Below are 18581 nucleotides of genomic sequence, written 5' to 3'. Positions count from 1 at the left end.
CAGTCTTCCCAATTTCCACCTCCTGAGCAGCTGGGATTATAGGTGTACACCTGACTGTATGATCTTTCTAATATGTTGTTGAATTTGGTTTGCAAGTATTTTATTAAGGATATTTGCTTCTATGTTTATTAAAGTCACTAGCCTATAGTTTTCCTTTTTTGCTGTCCTTTCTGTGTTTGGTAACAGGATAACGTTGGTTCATAGAATGAGTTTGGAAGTATTTTGTGAAATCATTTGAGGAGCGTTGGTGTTCCATCTTTGAAGGTTTGGTAGAATTCAGCAATGAATCTATCCAGTCTGAGTTTTTTCTTTGTTAAGAGATTTTTTTCTTTACTGCTTCAATCTCATGCTCATTATTGATCTGTTTAAGTTATTTGTATTTTCTTAGTTCAATTTAACTTTGTTTTTTATTTATTTATTGGTGGTACTGAGGTTTGAACTCAGTGCTTCACACTTGCTAGGCAGACACTCCACCACTTGAGGCACTCCACCAGCCCTGTTAGTTAAATTTTAGTAGGTCATATGTATGTGTCTTGAAATTTACCCAATTTGGCCAGGTTTGATGGTATATGACTATAATCCCAGCTATGTGGGAGGCAGAGATTGGAGAATACAGTTTGAAGCCAGCTTGTACAAAAAAAATAAGTTAGTGACACCATATCTCAAAAATTAAGATGGAAGTGGGCACCTGTGGCTCATGCCTGTAATCCTAGCTACTTAGAGTCTGAGATCAGGAAGATTGAGGTTTGAGGCCAGTACTGGCAAGTAGTTGGCAAAATCTTATTTCTAAAATAACCAGAGCAGAAGGAACTGGAGGTATGGCTAAAGCATTAGAGTGCCTCCTTTGCAAGCACGATATCCTGAGTTTAACCCAATCTCTCTTCTCTCTCTCTCTCTCTCTCTCTCTCTCTCTCTCTCTCACACACACACACACACACACACACACACACACACACACACCACACCACACACAAGCCAGGAGTAGTGGTGCATGCCTATAATCCCAGCTATGTGGGAGGAGGGGATAGGAGCATTGCAGTCTGTGGATGACCCCAGGCAAAAAGCAAGAGACCCTATCTGAAAAATAACTAAAGCAAAAAGGGCTGGAGTGTGGCTAAAGTGAAAAATTTACTCATTTCTTTGAGATTTTCCAATTTGTTGGAGTGTAAGTTTTCAGAATATTTCCTATTGATCCTCTCCTGGGTTTCAGTGGTATTTGTTATTATCTAGTACATCCTAACACTGTTTTCATCTCTAATTTTATTAATATGGGTCTTTCTTTTGGTTAGTTGTTTCAGAGTTTTTCAACCTTGTTTGTTCTTTCAGGGAAATGACTCTTTCTTTCATAGATGCTTGTGTTACTCTTTCAGTTTCCATTTCATTAATCTGAACTGCCATCTTTATTATTTCTTTTCTTCTGATTTTGTGATTACTTTGTTCTTCTTTTTCTAAGACCTCATGGTGCATCATTATCTTATTTGAGATATCTCTGATTTTTTTTTTTAAAGTATATGTTCTCATAGCTAAAACCTTCCCTCTTTGAACTGCTTTCACTGTAACCTGTATTATGGACTGTTGTGCTTTCATTTTCATTTGTTTCTAGGAATTCTTTGATTTCCCTCCTTATTTCTTTGATGACTAACTGATCATTCAGCAGTTTCCAGGTGTTTGTATATTTTCTGTAATTTCTCTTGCTGTTGATTTCTAGTTTTATTCTATTGTGCTCTGATAGTTTTATTCAAAAGAAGTTATTTCAATTTTCTTTTGTTTGTTAAGACGTGATTTATGTCCTAAAATACGATCTGTTTTCAAGAAAGTTCCATGGGCTGCTGAGAAGAATGTGTATTCTCCAGTTCTTAGGTGGAATATTCTGTAGATGTCTGCTAAGTCCATTTGATCCATAATGTAATAATTCTGAAGTTCCCTAGTTGATTTTTTTTTTTTGATCTGGATGACCTTTTTTTTGATAATAGTGGGGTACCGAAGGTACCCCACTATTATTGTGTTTGGGTTTATCTTTGCTTTTCTGTTCTGTAACATTTGTTTTATGAAATTTGGTGTGCCAACATTCAGTGTGTATATGTTTACAATTGTTATATCCTCTTGATGTATTGTTGCCTTTATCAGTAAGAAGTGATCATCTTTGACACTTCTGACTAATTTTGTTTGATGCATGCTTTGTCTGATATAAGTAGAACTATCCTGCTTGCTTTTGGATTTCATTTGCTTGGAATATCTTTTTCAGTTCTTTTGCTTTAAGCCTGGGTTTGTCTTTGCTGGTGAGATGTGTTTCTTGAAGGCAACAAATGGTTGGGTCTTATGATTTGTTTGGTTTTTGGCAGTATGGAGGCTGGAACTCAGGGCCTTACACTTGTAAGGCAGACTCTCTACTGCTTGAGCCACACCCCCAACCCAAGTCTTGAGTTTTAATCCAATTCATCAATCTGTCTCTTTTCATTAAAGAATCAAGCCCATTAATATTTAGAATTTAAGCTGGGTGCCAGTGACCCATACCTGTAATCCTAGCTTACTCAGGAGGCAGAGATCAGGGGGATTGCAGTTTGAAGCTAGCCGGGACAAATAGTTTGTGAGCCCCTATCTTGAAAAAACCCTTCAGGTAACACACATGCACAGGAAATTAATGTGAGTCAACTCCCTGTATAGCTATCCTTATCTCAACTAGCAAAAACACTTGTTCCTTCTTATTGTTGCTTATACTCTCTCTTCAACAAAATTAGAGATAAGGGCAAAATAGTTTCTGCTGGGTATCGAGGGGGTGGGTGGTAAGGGAGGGGGTGGGGGCAGGGGGGAGAAATGACCCAAGCATTGTATACACATATGAATAATAAAAAAGAAGTAAATTAAAAAAAAAAGAAAGAAAAAACCCTTCACAGAAAAAGGGCTGGTGGAATGGCTCAATGTGTAGGCCCTGAGTTCAAATTCCAGTACCACAAAAAAAATAGAATTAAAACTGTAACAATGAGACCTGTTGAAACTGTTCTAAGGGGGGCAGATGTGATAAGAGAGAAAGATGGAGGGGCTGAATCTAACTTAAATATATTGTAAGCACTTTTGTAAATGTCACAGTATACCCTGGTACAACTGTAATATGCTAATAAATCAATAAAAGAAAAAAATTTAGAATTATTATTGAGAGGTATGTACTAATTCCTGTCATTTTGTTGTTTTTGTAGTGTTTGATCCTTAACTAATACTTAATTGCCTATCTACTCATCTAGTGGGACTTATTCTTTCTGTATTTTCATGGTTGTGTTTATCTTTCTTTTCGTGTGTAGGAGTCCTTTAAGTATCTTTTGCAGTGGTGCCTTAGTGGTCATGAGTTCCTTTAGTTTTTATTTATTATGGAAGGTTTTTATTTCTCCTTCACTTATGAATGATATCTTTGCTGGATTCAGTAATTTAGGTTGAAAGTTATTTCCTTTCAGGGCTTGAAGTACATCATTCCATACCTTCCTTGCTTTTAGACTTTCTGTTGAGAAATCTGCTGTTAGTCTAGTAAGTTTGTCTTTATATGTAGCTTGGTGCTTCTCTCTGGCAACTTTCAAGATTCTTTCCTTGTTGTATATACTTAATGTCTTAACAATTAATATTGGATGGAGAGGTTCTTTTCTGGTCTTGTCTATTTGGTGTTCTAAAAGCCTCCTGTACTTGGATGGCCAAGATTTGGGAAATTTTCTGCTATCATTTTACTGACTATGTTTTCTGGGCCTTTAGCTTGTACCTCTTCTTCTATGCCAATGGTCTTTTAATGATGTCTCAAAGGTCTTGTATGTTCTCATACTTTCTTACTCTTTTTTATTGTCTCACACACATGAGCAGTCCCTGTCACACCAAAGCTCCACATTGGATTTAAGGCTTGTGAGAACTGTGGACTTACCCTGCAGCTAGGTCTGCAGTCTATTGTCACCAGGTTTGCTGTGCTTACTTTGTGGTTGTGGCTTCAGCTTCCCCTTCTTTCTGGGGAGGTAAGATCAGAGCTGTGGACTATTTCCTACTTTTCTCTACATAGCCTTTCTGTTTCTCTGTGTTTTTTAGCTGTCTTGTCACCTCTTTCATGATTCCTGATTCTCTTCCTCTCTCTCGAATATAAATGTAATCTCCCCTTCGTTACCCTGACTCTCATTCATGGAGTCATATGGAGGAAGCTTCTGATCTGCCATCTTGCTCCTCCTTGATGGAAATTTTTTTTTGGTGGCACTGATGGACATTTTAATGCATCTCCCACTCCTGTCTCCTCCTGTACACTTATTCTTACTTAGAATAAACAGCTCAAGTGCCCAAGGTCTCAGAGACCCCAGGCTTCTTGCTTACTTCACCATCTTCAGGGCTACTGGCTGACACCTCATTTTTATAAACTTTCATACAAACCTAATTGTTGTGAATGTGAGTTTCTATTAAAAACATGTGGGCCTGTGTACATGTGAATATGTCCCCAAATGGTTCATATAATATTTTTTCAAATTTATAGCCATTTACTGACCATCTCACACATCCTTATCTGTCAACGGGGCATACAAAATGTGTAAGATAATAACCAGGCATAATATCCAAAAAGTTAGGTAGCAGTGTAGTAGTTATATAATTTTTTTTAAAGTGATGTTGCAAGGCAGGATGTGGTTCCTTGTTGGAGAGTTATTTTCTGACAGTTGCGCATCTCTGTTTCCAGTTCAGGAGCCCAAGAGGAACCTCTCTTTCTTCCAGCTGAGGAAAGTGTGGGGCCAGGTCTGGCACAGCATCCAAACCCTGAAGGAGGACTGCAACCGACTGCAGCAGGGACAGCGAGCTGCCATGTACTGTGCCAGGCAGTTTTTATTTAATTTAAAAGTGCTTGGTGGCTTTGGCTCTAGGGAGACAGCTGAGGCAGGGGCCCAGAAGTTGCTGGGGCTGGAGATGAGAGGAGACACTGGTTTTGGATGGGCGGGAAGTGTTGGTGGCCTGGCTGAAGGGAGGGAGACCCTTTTTGACCTGATGAGGTGAGTGTGGTTAGGACATGGAGCAGGAGTGGAAACTTTAGGGTTGGGATGGCTCAGCTATGCCCAGAATTTGGAACTTGGAGAAACTTTTTGCAGTTTGGGTTGCAACTTGCTGATGATTTCCCCAGTTATGAGGAGCTTGGATTATTAGCCCTAATTCCATTTTGGGCACAGGACCTTATGTATTGCGAAGGCTAGGAAATTGCCCTTATGGTTATAAGTGGCACTTTAAATAATAGTGGTGATTTTTAGCATAGTAGGGAACTCCCTTGGTGTTGGAAGGAGTTTTGTTATTGTACAGGAAATGGTATTTGGATCCCAAAGGTGCTCCAAGGTTCTGTTTCTTGTGGTCCCTGCAGGATGAATCTCCTCCGAAATAACAGCTGCCTTTCTAAGATGAAGAACTCCATGGCCTCCATGGCTCAGCAGCTCAAGGCCAAGTTGGACTTCTTTAAAACCAGCATCCAGATTGACCTAGAGAAGTACAGTGAGCAAACCGAGTTTGGGATCAGTAAGTGTATTCTGTAATGACGTTACAGAGACTCCTACCCCTTATAATTGCTTCTTCCTGTTTTGGTTTTGTAGTGTTTCTGATTCTTCTTTTCTTCCCATTTTTTTTTTTTCTAGCATCAGATAAACTCCTGCTGGCCTGGAGGGAAATGGAACAGGCTGTGGAACTGTGTGGGCGGGTAGGAGACTCAATTTAGGGTTCTGTACTTGTGGAGTGGGTGAGGCTTTGTTCTGCCATTTTTCACTGTTTATCAAATACTGGGTATATCTTTGTCAAAATTCAAGTTTTCCTCACTGCATCCTTTGATCTTAACAAGACTTGCTGGGAAGAAACTGAGAGTAGCAAGTACAGGGATCCCTACTGTGGCCAGACTTGAGAGGTAAACACATGGACAGAGATAGTCCAGATTTAAGGAAGGAACAAAATGTCAAATGCCCTTGGGGAAAAACCTAGATGTAAAGGAAGTCAGTTTGACTCAGTGAACATTGCAAAAATCCAAGACCCAGGTTCCAAGGCTTTTTGCACCATCATCCCTTGTGTACTCCGGTGTGGACCTTCACCACTGTGACTTAATGTCTATCTCCATGAATGAGTCCTGATGGGATTTTGCATGCTTGAAAGTAAACATACCATAAGATTATGTATGACACTCCTCCCCAGCATGACGCTCACATGTCATATCTGAAATAGAGAGGGGTCCAGGCCTCTCCATACAGGTGGTATTGGGGTGGACAAATTAAGAGAAGTCAGAGTAATGTGCATTGGACATCTTCTCTGTGCCAGATACTGTACATATTCTGTCCTATTTAACCCCCAGTAGCTCTACTTTAAGCTTATGTCATGGAAGAGGAAACTGTAGCTCACAGTTAAGGAACTGTCCAAGAATCTCACAGCTAGAAAGTGGTAGGTGTGAGATTCAAATTTGGGTCGTTCTGACTCCAGAGTTGATATTCCCTCTAGCCAGCCAATCAAGAGTCCTCAGTGAGTTCAGAGGATGTCCCCTGCAGGCTCCTGGCATGTCTTGCATCTCAGAATGCTCTTCTTACCTCAGTTGACATTAGCACAGCTTTTTCATTAGGAGAATGATGTGAAGCATCTGGTGGAACGGATGATGGCGCTGCAGACTGACATCGTGGACTTGCAGAGGAGCCCGATGGGCCGGAAACAGGGGGGCACGCTGGACGACCTGTGAGTACCACCTGGAGGGGCTGCACTCTGCCCCCAGTACACCAGCACCCTGTGAAGTTTCTGGGTGTGTGTTCAGATTGGTTCATTAGGCCCTGTGAGACTATCCTCCTGCAGTGCATGTCCCTGATTAGCCATCTCACTGTGCCCTAGTGTCTAGATCTGCACCTTAACTATTGTATCAGATATCACTGCTCATCCTAGTCAAGGGGTGGCTGGAAGAGCAGGAGGTAAAACAGAGAGGGAGGAACCTGACAAGTCTAGGAGTTTGGATCTGACACTATTCATTTGAATCTTTGTGATGTACTTAGTATTGGCTCTAGCAGAGGTTGAAGTGTCAGTGCAGACTCATCCTCCCTGGAGAAGTAACATACAGCCCTGGGTATGGACAGGAGGGAAGCAAGCAAGGGCATCTGTTTACTGAGGACCATGTTATTTTGGGCTCTGCAGTGTTCCCTAATTCTTCTTCTTTTTTTTTTTTTTTTTTTTTTTTTTTTGGGACAGTGTCTCTCTATGTAGCTCAGACTAACCTTGAATTTGAAATCTTCCTGCCTTCTGATTGCTGGGAATACAGGTGTGTGCCACCATGCCTGGCTGTCTCTAATTCTTTATCTTGTCATTCTCCTCTAGTTTTCAAAGGAGAGTTGTCTTTAGAGAATGTTGCTAGTCTCACCTGTGATAGAGGAAGGGCAGCAGTTTGCATATGCCCTCGGGCTTAAGTTTTTTTAGGATGGCACCTTGAATCACTACTGTAGAAGCTAAGCAGGGGTGGAATTCAGAAGGATGGAACAGATACTCATTTACTAAAGACTTGCTCTTATTAAACATTGAAGTGTTTTGAGTTTTGATAATGAGGGCAATCATTCACTTACTGTACACATCACCAGAAATAATAGCCTTCTCCCACTAAGAAGGACATGTATCTCACCAGTCTTCTGTCTAGAAGTCAGCGATTCAGCTGGCAAAAATTAGCAGACCAAGGTCTGGCATGGTAACTCACACTTCTTTCCCAGCTATTCAGGAGACAGAGCTTGGAAGATTGTGGTTAGAGGCCAGCTCTGACCAAAAGTTAGACCTCATATCTCAACCAATAAACTGGGTTTAGTGGTATGCATCTGTCATCCCAGCTATGTGGGTGGCCATAGGTAGGAGGATGTGGTCTGAGGCCAGCCCCAGGTAAAAATGGGAAACTCTAGACCCTGCCTAAAAATAACTAAAGCAAAAAGGGCTGGGGGCATGGCTTAAGTGGTACAGTACCTGACTATCAGGTGTAAGGCCCTGAGTCTAAATCCCTGTGCTGAAAAAGACAAAAACAAAACAAAAAAAACAGACTAGCATTTAAGTGGTGCCTGTTTGAAACTTAATCTAAGTAAAGCTTCTTGTATGTTTCAGAGAGGAGCAAGCAAGGGAACTTTACAGGAGACTAAGGGAAAAGCCAAGAGGTAGGTGGATCCAGCTGCCTTGGGCCTTTGTTTTGACTACTTTCTGAGGCACTGGTATTCTCTGCCAGTTATCTGGAACACTGTGTCACTCTTCTCTCCAGACCAACGAACAGATGGTGACAGTCAGGAAATGGTACGACTGCTACTTCAGGCAATTCAAGGCTTCGAGAAGAAAGTGCGAGTGATTTACACACAGCTCAGGTAAGAGTCTTCTTTCCTGCTCTAGACAGGATGTGAAGCAGCACCCTGGGCGGGGCTTCTTTCCCTCACTGTTCTCTGATTTTTTCAACCACACAAAGAAACATAATCCACTGCTGCTAATTGTATCCATATCAGTCAGCAGTACTGTGCTCCCACTGGCCCAAGGCACACTGGAGTTTGTCACATTTGCTTTTCACAGTAAAACTGTGGTTTGCAAGCAGAAGGCATTGGAATTGTTGCCCAAGGTGGAAGAGGTGGTGAGTCTAATGAATGAGGATGAAAAGACTGTCGCCCGTCTTCAGGAGAAGCGGCAGAAGGAGCTTTGGAACCTCCTGAAGATTGCATGTGTGAGTGAGCCTTCATCCTACAGGGTGTGGGAGGTGTGTGTGGAGCGGGGGCTGCAGGCCCCTCAGCTGCTGCTCCACCGTCACTTCTCTGATGTGGAGTGGGCAGGGAGGGAGGGCTAGGTGGAACAGTCAGGTTCCACCTGACTTGTCCAGGGCTCATACCAGGTGTTTTGTTTATCCATATGTTTGCAGTTACCACAAACTGAGTGGCTCCAAATAAGAGAAATTATTCTCTCAGAGCTCCAGAGGCCAGAAGTTTTAAAAATCCAGGTGTAAAGCACTCAGAAGGATCACAAGTTCTAGACCAGCCTAGGCTACATAGCCAGACTCTATGTCTATTAAAAAACAAAAACAAAGGGAAGGAGGGTGGGAAGATAGTGGCTTATGGTGGAAGCAGGATGCAAAGATGGTGCTTTGTAAAGATCCTGGGGATCAAAGCATGTCTGTAGGCCAAGCAAGAAGGAGATGGTGTAACAGGAGAGTCACAGCATCAGGGAGAGGGAAGAGCTGACAGGCAGGGTCCTGAGAACTGAGGAGAGTCAGGATCATTAGCATTGGTTTGTCTGGGGTGGTACATTTCCTCCTATAAGAAAGGAGAAAAAGAGGAGATGACAAGCTGGAAGATCCAAGGAGAGAGAAGTTGAGGTGTGTACAGGTGATGGCCTGATCTGTCACCTGCATTCATTGAGTGCTAACTGTATGCCTAGCAGTGTGAAAATCTGAACATGGCACCTGCCAAAGAAGTTCATGATCTGCCAAGGGCCATGGACAAGGATGTGAGGAGAAAGTCTGGAGCAGGAAGTGCCTTAGAGAGGCCATAAGCAAGCATGGTGGTAGTGCAAATGCAGGGGAGGAATGCCAGTTTCTGCCTTGAAGGAGTGATCAGAAAGGCTCCTGAAGAATGAGGAGTTAGACAGGGTTGTGTGGTAATGAGGACATTCCAAGACAAAGGCAGTGCACTCTCCAGTCCCTGGAGGCCAGAAAGAGCATGGGGTGGTCTGAGTGGGAGTGGTGGCAGGAGGGTGTCACTGAAGGGAATCTGGAGAGAGCCAGGGCTATCTCATGCAAGCCATCCTTTATTTTCATAGCATAAGAGGAAACATTGAAGGATTTGTTCTTCCTCTTCACATAAAAGGAACTCAAGTATGGAAACGATACCATCTCATTCAAGTTTTAGGGAAATCACTGTGGTGGGCAGCTGGAGATAGGATGTGACACTTTGGCAGATCTGAGCACTGACAGCCAGGAGTGCATGCTGTGGGGGTGGAAGTTGAGTAGCCCCTGTGGTGCATGGGACCTGATGGGGAAGGTTGGGAGCCTGTCAACAGGAATGAATAACCTGCCATCCTCACAGGCCAACCAGAAATGGAGGCAGTGAGTGGCAGGTCTCTGTGCGTGATGATCAGCAGAAGGCACTGCAGATTGGGGAGGAACAGGGCAAAGCAGACCTGTTGGAAAGGTTGGATGGACCTTGATATCAAGCCAGAGGGCCAGAAAAGGAGCCTGGAGGATCCCCAGCCTGAGAGCTAATGGGTTTTAGAACTGCCAGCTACAGAGAGGGGTATATGAGGGACACAGATGAAGGGTGGCAAGAGGTCAACAGGAGAGGTGGCCAGAGGTGCTGAGAATTTTAACACAAGTTATGTCCATGGGCAGCAAGTACAAGGAGATGAAAATAGCTAACAGAAACATTGGCTGACCCTCTGGGCTTGGAGGTAGACTGGCCACAACATCCCAGTGAATCCAAACATCTCTATTTTCTTCTCAGTTATACTGCAGATGGTGCAATTCAATCTCCTAAGCCCTTCGTGTGTCTCAGTCTCCTACCTGGAAAAGGGTAAAAGCCCCTTGCTTTTCTTTGCTTGTAAGAGTAAGCTAAAGAATCAAATGAATGAAAAGAATGCCTACAAATAGGTCTCCCCATATTTAGAATCTTTTCTGAAAAAGCAGACCTTTTGATACAGAAGCACTCTTGAGGCTGAATGCACAGTCCCCAGCTGTTGTCACAGACAGAGATAGGACCGGTAGTTTCTAGGAAGAGCTGTGGTACCTTATGATCAATATCTTATGAGAAAATACTGTGGTGTGAATGCAAAATTTATTTCATCACTCAGCTCCAAAATTTTTTGATTTTCTTTCTGGTTTTGTCATATAGAGCAAGGTCCGTGGTCCTGTCAGTGGAAGTCCAGATAGCATGAATGCTTCTCGACTCAGTCACCCTGGTCAACTAATATCCCAGCCTTCTACTGCCTGTAATAGCTTACCTGAGTCAGCAAAGAAAAGGTAAGTTAGTGACAATGCCAAGTGTCAAGGGTGCTTATGGAGAATATGAGATGAAAATGAGTGCTTATCACAAGTCAACATCTGTCTGTGGATTTTGTACCTGCGTCTTTTTGTTATATATGCCAGGCCCTGTGGACACAAAAGTGATGTATATTCTGCTCCCATAGTCCCTTGTGATTTGCTATCTAACAAGTTTCCTTGTCTGAGGGTTGGATTACTAATCACCATGTTTATCAAAACCCTCTTCCCTTTTTTTCCTTATATGTGAGTTCCTGGCCTCCTCCCCCCTGCCCACTCCTGCCCACTACTTGGAGTTACCAAGTTACTGTTTCTTCTTCCAGGCTCTCTTTTCATCTCCCATTCATCCCTTTTTTTCCCTCCTCTTTCCTGAGCCACTGTGGCAAAGGTACTGACAGACACTTCAGCCCTTCCTTAGCAAGGCCTCCTATTTCCTGTCTGTTACTGTTGCCCCTCCGTTAGTTCTCACACTATACCATTCTGACCAAGTAGTTGATTGCTCAGTAAATAACAATAGCTTCTTGCTCCACTCTAGATAAAGTCTGAACTTTTTCAGGCATTTGTAACCACCTCAGTGTGGTTCTTGGGCCAATCTACTGTCCCTTACAAACCACTTGCACTCGTTCACCTTTTAAAGTATTACCCTGACCAGCAACAGCAGCAGAAATGCAGGTTTTTAGGTCCCACCAAAGCTGTAAATAGGGTAGCACCCAGCAGTCCTCTTGCTGGCATTGCTGCATACTGAGGTGTGAGAACCTTAGCTGTCACTGAACAGAGAGTTTGTTACTTGGATGTCCTACACCACCATGGTCTCCCTACCCACAGGGCACACCCCTTCCTTCTGCTTTCCCCTGCACAGTCTTGATCATCTGCACACTCACTAATTGCTCCCTTCCCAGAGTCTCTTTCAGTTAGTTCAAGTTCAGTTCCACTGGCATTTATTCAGCACTTTCTGTATGCTGGTCCTCAGCACTGGAGATGGTTAACAGTAATCTCTATCTGCAGATCTCTAGGTGTAAAAAAAAGACTGATGATGGCCTAAGTTCAGTGGGGAGGGGGTGGAGCTAACTGATAATGCTGCATGGTTTCCTTTCAGGGTGATACAAATATTCAAAAACTAGTTTAGTTTTTTTTTTTTTTGATTGTACAACTCTGTACAATCACATGTGCTCTGCGAATACACATGTGCTAAAGCTGTGAAATTATACACTTTGAATAGGCAAACTTTACAGTATGAAAATTATATCACAGTAAAGATGTTTTAAAAAATCCCTTTTTTTGTCTGTGTGGTACTAGGGTTTGAGCTTGGCCTCCCACTTGCTAGGCAGGTGCTCTACCACTTGAGCCATGTCTCTAGCCCTTTTTTGCTTTAGTTATTTTTCAGATAGGGTCTCAGTTTTGTCCTGGGCCAGCCTCATACCATGAACCTCCTACTTATGCCTCCTGAGTAGCTGGGATTATAGGTGTGCACCACCAAACCTGGACTAGAAAAATCCTGTTCTTGATGAATGCCTATTTTGGCATTTCATCATACATGACTTTGGAGTCTTAATTATCTCTCCCACCTCTTGTGAGCTCCGGGAGGATTATAACCAGGTCATGTGCCTCTGTCATTGCCCTCTGGAGCTGGCATTGTACTTTTAGCCTAGCTAGGAGCCTGTAGGTAGGACCTTTAACAAAAGTATGCTCTGGGTTCTTTCCCACTCAGAATGTCATGTTTTGAGGGTGAGGGAAGTCCCAGGACACTTTTGTCCATCCTTGGCATTTTTCCTCGTGATATACTCCCAGAAAAGCCATCCTGGAAGTGCAGGGGACCTCTTGTCTCTCCATGTCATGTGGGTGGGAAAGGACACGTGATTTGTTTGGGTCCTATCCACAGTAGCTTGTGATAGGAAACAGGAGAGAGATTGATTTAGATGGAGTATGTTGTCAGAACTTGGCATTTCAGCAGATCAGAAGCAACTGTGGAAACCTGGTATATTGCTTGGTCCACGGTAACGCTGTTTACTGGTGGAACCTGGGTGACCAAAGTTGTAAAAAGATGAGGGGACTACTGAGTCCTGCTCAATAGCCACTTTAATGAAGTATACATTGCTTTTTATAAACTCCTTTTTCACAGAGAGCATTTGGTCAGAAAAAGCATGCCAAGTATTATATGTCAAGGTTACATTAGTACAAGGAAGTGCAGTTAAAATTAACTCTTTGTTATGTCTCCTTTAAAATGGGAACAGAGAAGCAGGAGAAGCACACAGTCAGCATAGCTTTCTTATTTACATCTGAAGGACACGAAGCCATCTGGGAACCTTGAATACTGTTTTTCTGCTTGTCTGGCTTTCTCACAAGGCCAGATACCAACTTACACAGGCAAGGTCTGGTCTGAGACTTTTGCCTCAGTTCCTTGGAGCTTTCTCACAAGGTCAGATGCCGACTCACACAGGCAAGGTCCCACTGCTGGCTCCAACTCCACTTTTTTTTTTCCTTTCCATTTTGAAATTTGGGGGTTGGGGTATAGCTCAGTAGGAAAATGCTTGCTTAGCATGTGCAAGGCCCTGGGTTCTATCCCCAGCATCACCACAAAAGAAATAAAAATACAAATAAAATTGGAAAACAGGTGACAAGAAACATCTTTAAATTTTGGCAGTTTGGAGAGAATTAAGCTCAGTTATCTAATAAGGCAAAAAGAGGTCTTTTGCTTTTTCATTAAACAGATTTATTTGTTGTTTCATATTTTGATCAATAAAGTTCTTGACTGAATTTAAGCATCTTTGAAAAGTACTTAACCAGATGAGTGAAATCACTAGTCAGTGACCTGGTGCTTTAAGACATTCGGGATCAAAATAATTGTTACTTCATTTTAAAGATAGAATCAGAAGCTCTTTAACATAGTTTAAAACGATAGTGTTAAATCTGGTAAGATATTACCAGCCTTTTTCTAATGACTTGATCATTGTCTTTAGTGAAGAACTGGTGGCTGAAGCACATACTCTCTGCATCCAGCTAGAAAATGCCATGCAAGACACTGTGAAGGAGCAGGACCAGAGTTTTATGGTAACAACCTTCAGGGACTCCCAACTATTCTATGCCCTTACTTTCTTCAGTAAAAGAAAAAAGAAAATGGAAAAGCAAACTGGCATTAGGCTTGGTCTCAGGGGATCTTATGGTTTTCTAGTACATTTTTAGTTATTCAAAATAATTGTTAAAGTGCTTTACAAGTATAAGTATGTACATTATCTTTTTTAATCCTATGAGACTTAATCCTGACAAGGAGGCAGCAGTATTCCCAGCAGGCACTTCCCTACCTGCACTTTGGGTATCATTGCTGAGCACCTGTGTGTGTTGGGCCCTGTGCTAGGCTGGTGACAGCCCAGGAACCTGTCAAGGGCCTCTACTTCAGGGACTCGGAGATTAGCATTAGGCAGCACTAGTTACAGGGAAGCTGACCTGAAGAAAAACCAGCCAAGACACAGGTACATTGAGACAAAACTTAAATTGCTGAAAGGATCCTAAATTAGTCCCTTAGATGTTCAAATAGCCTTTTCCTGTGTACAATCACTGCTGACTTCCCCCTGACTTCAAAGTTTTGGGAAGAATCAGAGAGGGCACAGCTGCCAGTTGAAATCATCTCTCATCCATTCAAGTGTCCTTTTCCAGATCTTTTGCTGCTCTTCACCCCCTGTACTATTTTGATCATCTCACTGTTTACTCATACTTCTGCCAGAGGAAAAGGAAGTTTCATCAGGCCATTTCTGGTGAAGTTAAAAATTGATAGCCAAGATTATCTATTGATACCGCATTTAACTATTGCTGTGAACTACAAGTGGTACTAAATTGATTTTCTGGTTTCCCTAATTTACAGAATTCCAGGGATTCTGAGACAGACCAAAAAATAATATCCTGGTGGTTCAGGGTGCTCTGTAATAACAGGACTGATATTAATAAAAGGGTTTAAACTGACTTTTAAATTGTGCTGGTTGCCTCCTGAAGAGAAAAGATGTCCTGACATGTATGGTGGCTGCTAAGCATTTAATGTGCCTGTTACTTTCAGACTCTGGACTGGAGCTGGTTACAGATGGAGGATGAAGAACAGGGTGGCTTGGAGCAGGCCTCCTGAGTGGGGGCCTCCCTCACCTTGCCATTGGCTCTCCCACAGTGGTTCCAGCAGTGATGGTGTCTCAGCAGTCTCCAGCACCTAGATGGAGAGCTCACTTTCCCAGTAGCTGTGATACTCGCCCTGGACCAAAGGTGTTGCCCTCAGTAGGCAATGTTGGCCCTCGTTTGTACTCTGGAGGTCCTCTGCCTCAGTGGCTCAGGAGATGCCTGTGCCAGTCACGAGTCTTCAGGGAAACAGAGCCTCAGAAGCTTCTTTCTCTGCTGTGAAAAAAGTATTCAGAGTATGGTTTGCCACTTAGACCACTGGACAAATGTCTAACTCGAATGTTTCAGGACAAAGTCTGAGCAGCACTTGCTGCCAACCTGTCCTCTCATGACCCCGCCTGGCCTCCAGAGAGACTCTTATCTGCCTTTTCTATCTCATCTTATAGCTAGGGTTTCATCTAGATCCAGCTTCTCTTAAATAGACATTTTAATCATAGGTTTAGCCTGGCTCATTTCACTGCTGCTAAATTTTATTTTTACTTACCATGCTGGTGGTCATTTGGCAAATGACCTTTAGCTAAATTTTATTGATGCCAGGCTCCCCACTGTCTGTGGTTCTTTCAGCCACAGAGTGACTCACTAGGGCCAGGATGGAGGTGCAACTGCCTTCTTTTAAGTCCCAAAGATTACCTGAGAGTCAGTTGTCATAGAGAAGAAGAAAAGTGTCTTCAACTACTAGCCTTCTGACCACTGTGCCTACCCCTCAGTCCCTGTCAGATATGTGTGGCGGTGGGATATGGGGTGTTCCTGCCTCTCACATCAGCTAGCAGTATTATTAAATCGGCTTATTTTACAAATAGTTTCTATATTGTGTGACATGACTCAAATACTTATTTTGGGTTCCACATATTTTGGGTTTCCAACATAATGGAAAATTTTGTAAAATTGAATGGTGTCTGAATAGTAAGTAGTACAGTATGACTGCTTCAGTATTTTATAAAACCTTTTAATATATATGCATATTTATAAGCAAGAAAAGAAAATGAGTTCAGATGGTCACAAATAGGTGCATTTGGTTACAGAAGAAAGCTGTAGCAAAGGAATTTTACCAAGTTACTGCCATGGAGATTGTATTAAGCAGTCCCTAATCAAGTAAGTTTAGGAAATGCTTCATGCTTTTATTGCTTCTTAGAGATTCACGTTGTATACTTGTAACATATCTAAGAAGTATTACAATAAAGAAACTGGCTACTGGTGGAGTGGCTCAAGTGATAAAGCACCTGCCTAGCAAGCATGAGACCCTGAGTTCAAATCTCAGTGCCACAAAAAAAAAATTACAAGAAACTGGCTTAACTTTATATAAATCCACTGTTGACCAATGTCATTTGACCATAGAACTCCTCTTCCAATATGTATATTTAACATTTATTATTATCCAAAAGATCTAGAGTTTCTTAGAAAACTTGTTTTTAGAAACCCTGGTAAGGTTTTTAGTTCCTGGTAAGGAACTCCATGGGAAATAAGACGAGAAAGACTGGGATGAGGTCAGATTGGAGGGAAGTGAATGCTGTGCTAAGTGGGCTGTGGATTTATTTTATAGGCAGTTGGGAATCATAGAAGAACTGAATTTTAGAATTTCAGTAGCCTTTATGCCTTTCATTTTGTCTCTGTCCCTTTCACTCTAAGCTGGTTTCTGCTGACATAACATTCTCAAAATTGTTGTAGGTCTATCTACTATGTATGCCACAGGGTTCCATGCATCAGACAAAATATCCTCCACATATTTTCTAGAACAGCATCATGTCTTTTCCAGATTTGAAGTCAAATGGTTGAGTGGGCCTGTGAGTCACGTGCCTAATCTCTTCAATGAAAGGTTGTCCAGCACACCCTTGACTTCCTCTTGAGGGCATGCTTTCCCAGAAAGTGAATCTTTTTAATTTTAGCATCCTTTGCAATCTGACAGGCCAACAGTCTTCCAGATCATCAAGTGCTGTTTTTTGTTTTGTTTTGTTTTGCTTAAGAATTCCTCAATTTATATCAACCTTCTTGTATTTTATCATAAGCTGCAAGGAGAAATCAGGCTGCATTGTCATGTTTTGCTTGAAAAACTGGGGTAAATAACCAAATGCACTGCTTACAAGTTCTGCTTTTCACACAACTGTGAAACACAGTTCAGATAAATTTTCTGCCACTAAATAACAAGGATAACCTTTCCTTCAATTTCCAGTACTGTTTCTGATTTTTTTCTGAGGCCAGCCAGTAATGACTTTAGCATTTGTATGTCTATAATTATTCTGTTCATGACAAATATGTATATTCTAAGGTGATGGATGCTTGTTCTACCATGCTTCTAACTTCCTTGTGAGCCTTCACCAGCAATTTTTAACATCCATATTTTTGTTCATGGCAGTCTAGGCCTTTTCTCTTATGCACCTTAATACTCTCTCATCCTTTGTAATACTCATTATCTAAATCCAAAGCAACTGTGACATTTTTAGTTTTTGTTACAGTAGCATCCCACTTTATGTTTTTGGTGGTACTGAGGTTGAACTCAGGGCCTTTCTCTTGCTATGCTCCTGCTCTGCCACTTAAGCCAAGCAGTCAGCCTTTTTTGCTTTAGTTATTTTTTTGAATAGGGTCTCACGTTTATGTCCCAGCCAGCCTGGACCACAATCCTCCTATTTATGCTTCCTGTGTAGTTGAGATGACAAGCACACACCATCACACCCAGCCTTTTCTTGGTTGAGATGGTGGGCTTGCTATCTGTTGTAGAATCACAATCCTCCTGATTTCTGCCTCCCGAGTAGCTAGGATTATAGGCTTTAACCACCATGCCTGGCTATCACCCCACTTATTAATACCACAATCTACTAGCATCCTAGTTTGCTGTAATAAGTTACCATAAGAGGTTGGCTTTCTGTGCCTCTATTGTTATACTGCTCCTATCAAATATTCCTGAGTGTCTCTTTTTGTTTTGTTGTTGAGATTGAGGCTAGTCTCAATCTCAAAAGCCTCTTGCTTCAGCCTCTGTGTGTCTTTTATCAGGATATTTGTCATTGGGTTTAGATCTGAATAATCCAGGATGAGATGCTCCTCTCAAATCCCTTAACACATTTTGCCCTTTAAGGTAGTATTCACAGGTTCTGGGAATTGAGATATGAGCCCATCTTTTTAGATACCACTATTCAACCTACTGTGCTAGCCAAAGGGCCAGGAAAGAGGTAGCCTAGAATGACAGAAAAACTTTTGGACAGTAACTATGTCAGTCAACACCAAAAATTGCAATCCCGTTACTATTTCTGCTAGGAAGGGACAAGAAAGAAGCTTTGATTTCCATACTCATTAGATTGTAATAAATTGTCCCTATATCCCCTGCTAGTGAGTAGCTAGGACTTTCATCTATGCTGGATGGCAAAAAGTCTTGTTCCACATGGTGTGTGTGGAGACTGGGAACTGGTAAGGAGACACCCTTGACCACCTTCCACCAACCAGGGTTGTATTAGTA

At 42.1% G+C, this 18581-nt stretch overlaps 1 protein-coding gene across 11 annotated transcripts in view; it reads left to right on the top strand.

Moving 5' to 3' along the window:
* The window catches only part of Ikbkb (inhibitor of nuclear factor kappa B kinase subunit beta), a 66996-nt gene that overhangs the window by 40961 nt on the left and 7454 nt on the right, over nucleotides 1-18581 (top strand). For 3 of the 11 annotated variants that reach the window (XR_002213313.2, XR_012441429.1, XR_012441430.1), the window contains exons 13-22: nucleotides 4688-4811; nucleotides 5354-5505; nucleotides 5622-5683; nucleotides 6584-6693; nucleotides 8083-8132; nucleotides 8234-8333; nucleotides 8533-8680; nucleotides 10836-10963; nucleotides 13939-14029; nucleotides 15027-15223. Coding sequence is in view for 7 of the 11 variants with exons in the window: in XM_074054581.1 (XP_073910682.1) it covers nucleotides 4688-4811; nucleotides 5354-5505; nucleotides 5622-5683; nucleotides 6584-6693; nucleotides 8083-8132; nucleotides 8234-8333; nucleotides 8533-8680; nucleotides 10836-10963; nucleotides 13939-14161 (1097 nt within the window). In the remaining 4 variants the exon portion in view is untranslated. Of the gene's footprint in view, nucleotides 1-4687; nucleotides 4812-5353; nucleotides 5506-5621; nucleotides 5684-6583; nucleotides 6694-8082; nucleotides 8133-8233; nucleotides 8334-8532; nucleotides 8681-10448; nucleotides 10518-10835; nucleotides 10964-13938; nucleotides 14936-15026; nucleotides 15934-18581 lie in introns of those variants that run through there. The other 8 variants (XR_012441431.1, XM_074054582.1, XM_074054583.1 and 5 more) reach the window with 5 other exon arrangements.

This window comes from Castor canadensis, chromosome 14, assembly GCF_047511655.1.
Source record: "Castor canadensis chromosome 14, mCasCan1.hap1v2, whole genome shotgun sequence".
Taxonomy (NCBI): Eukaryota; Metazoa; Chordata; class Mammalia; order Rodentia; family Castoridae; genus Castor; species Castor canadensis.
This window is presented reverse-complemented; position numbering and strand designations above follow the sequence as displayed.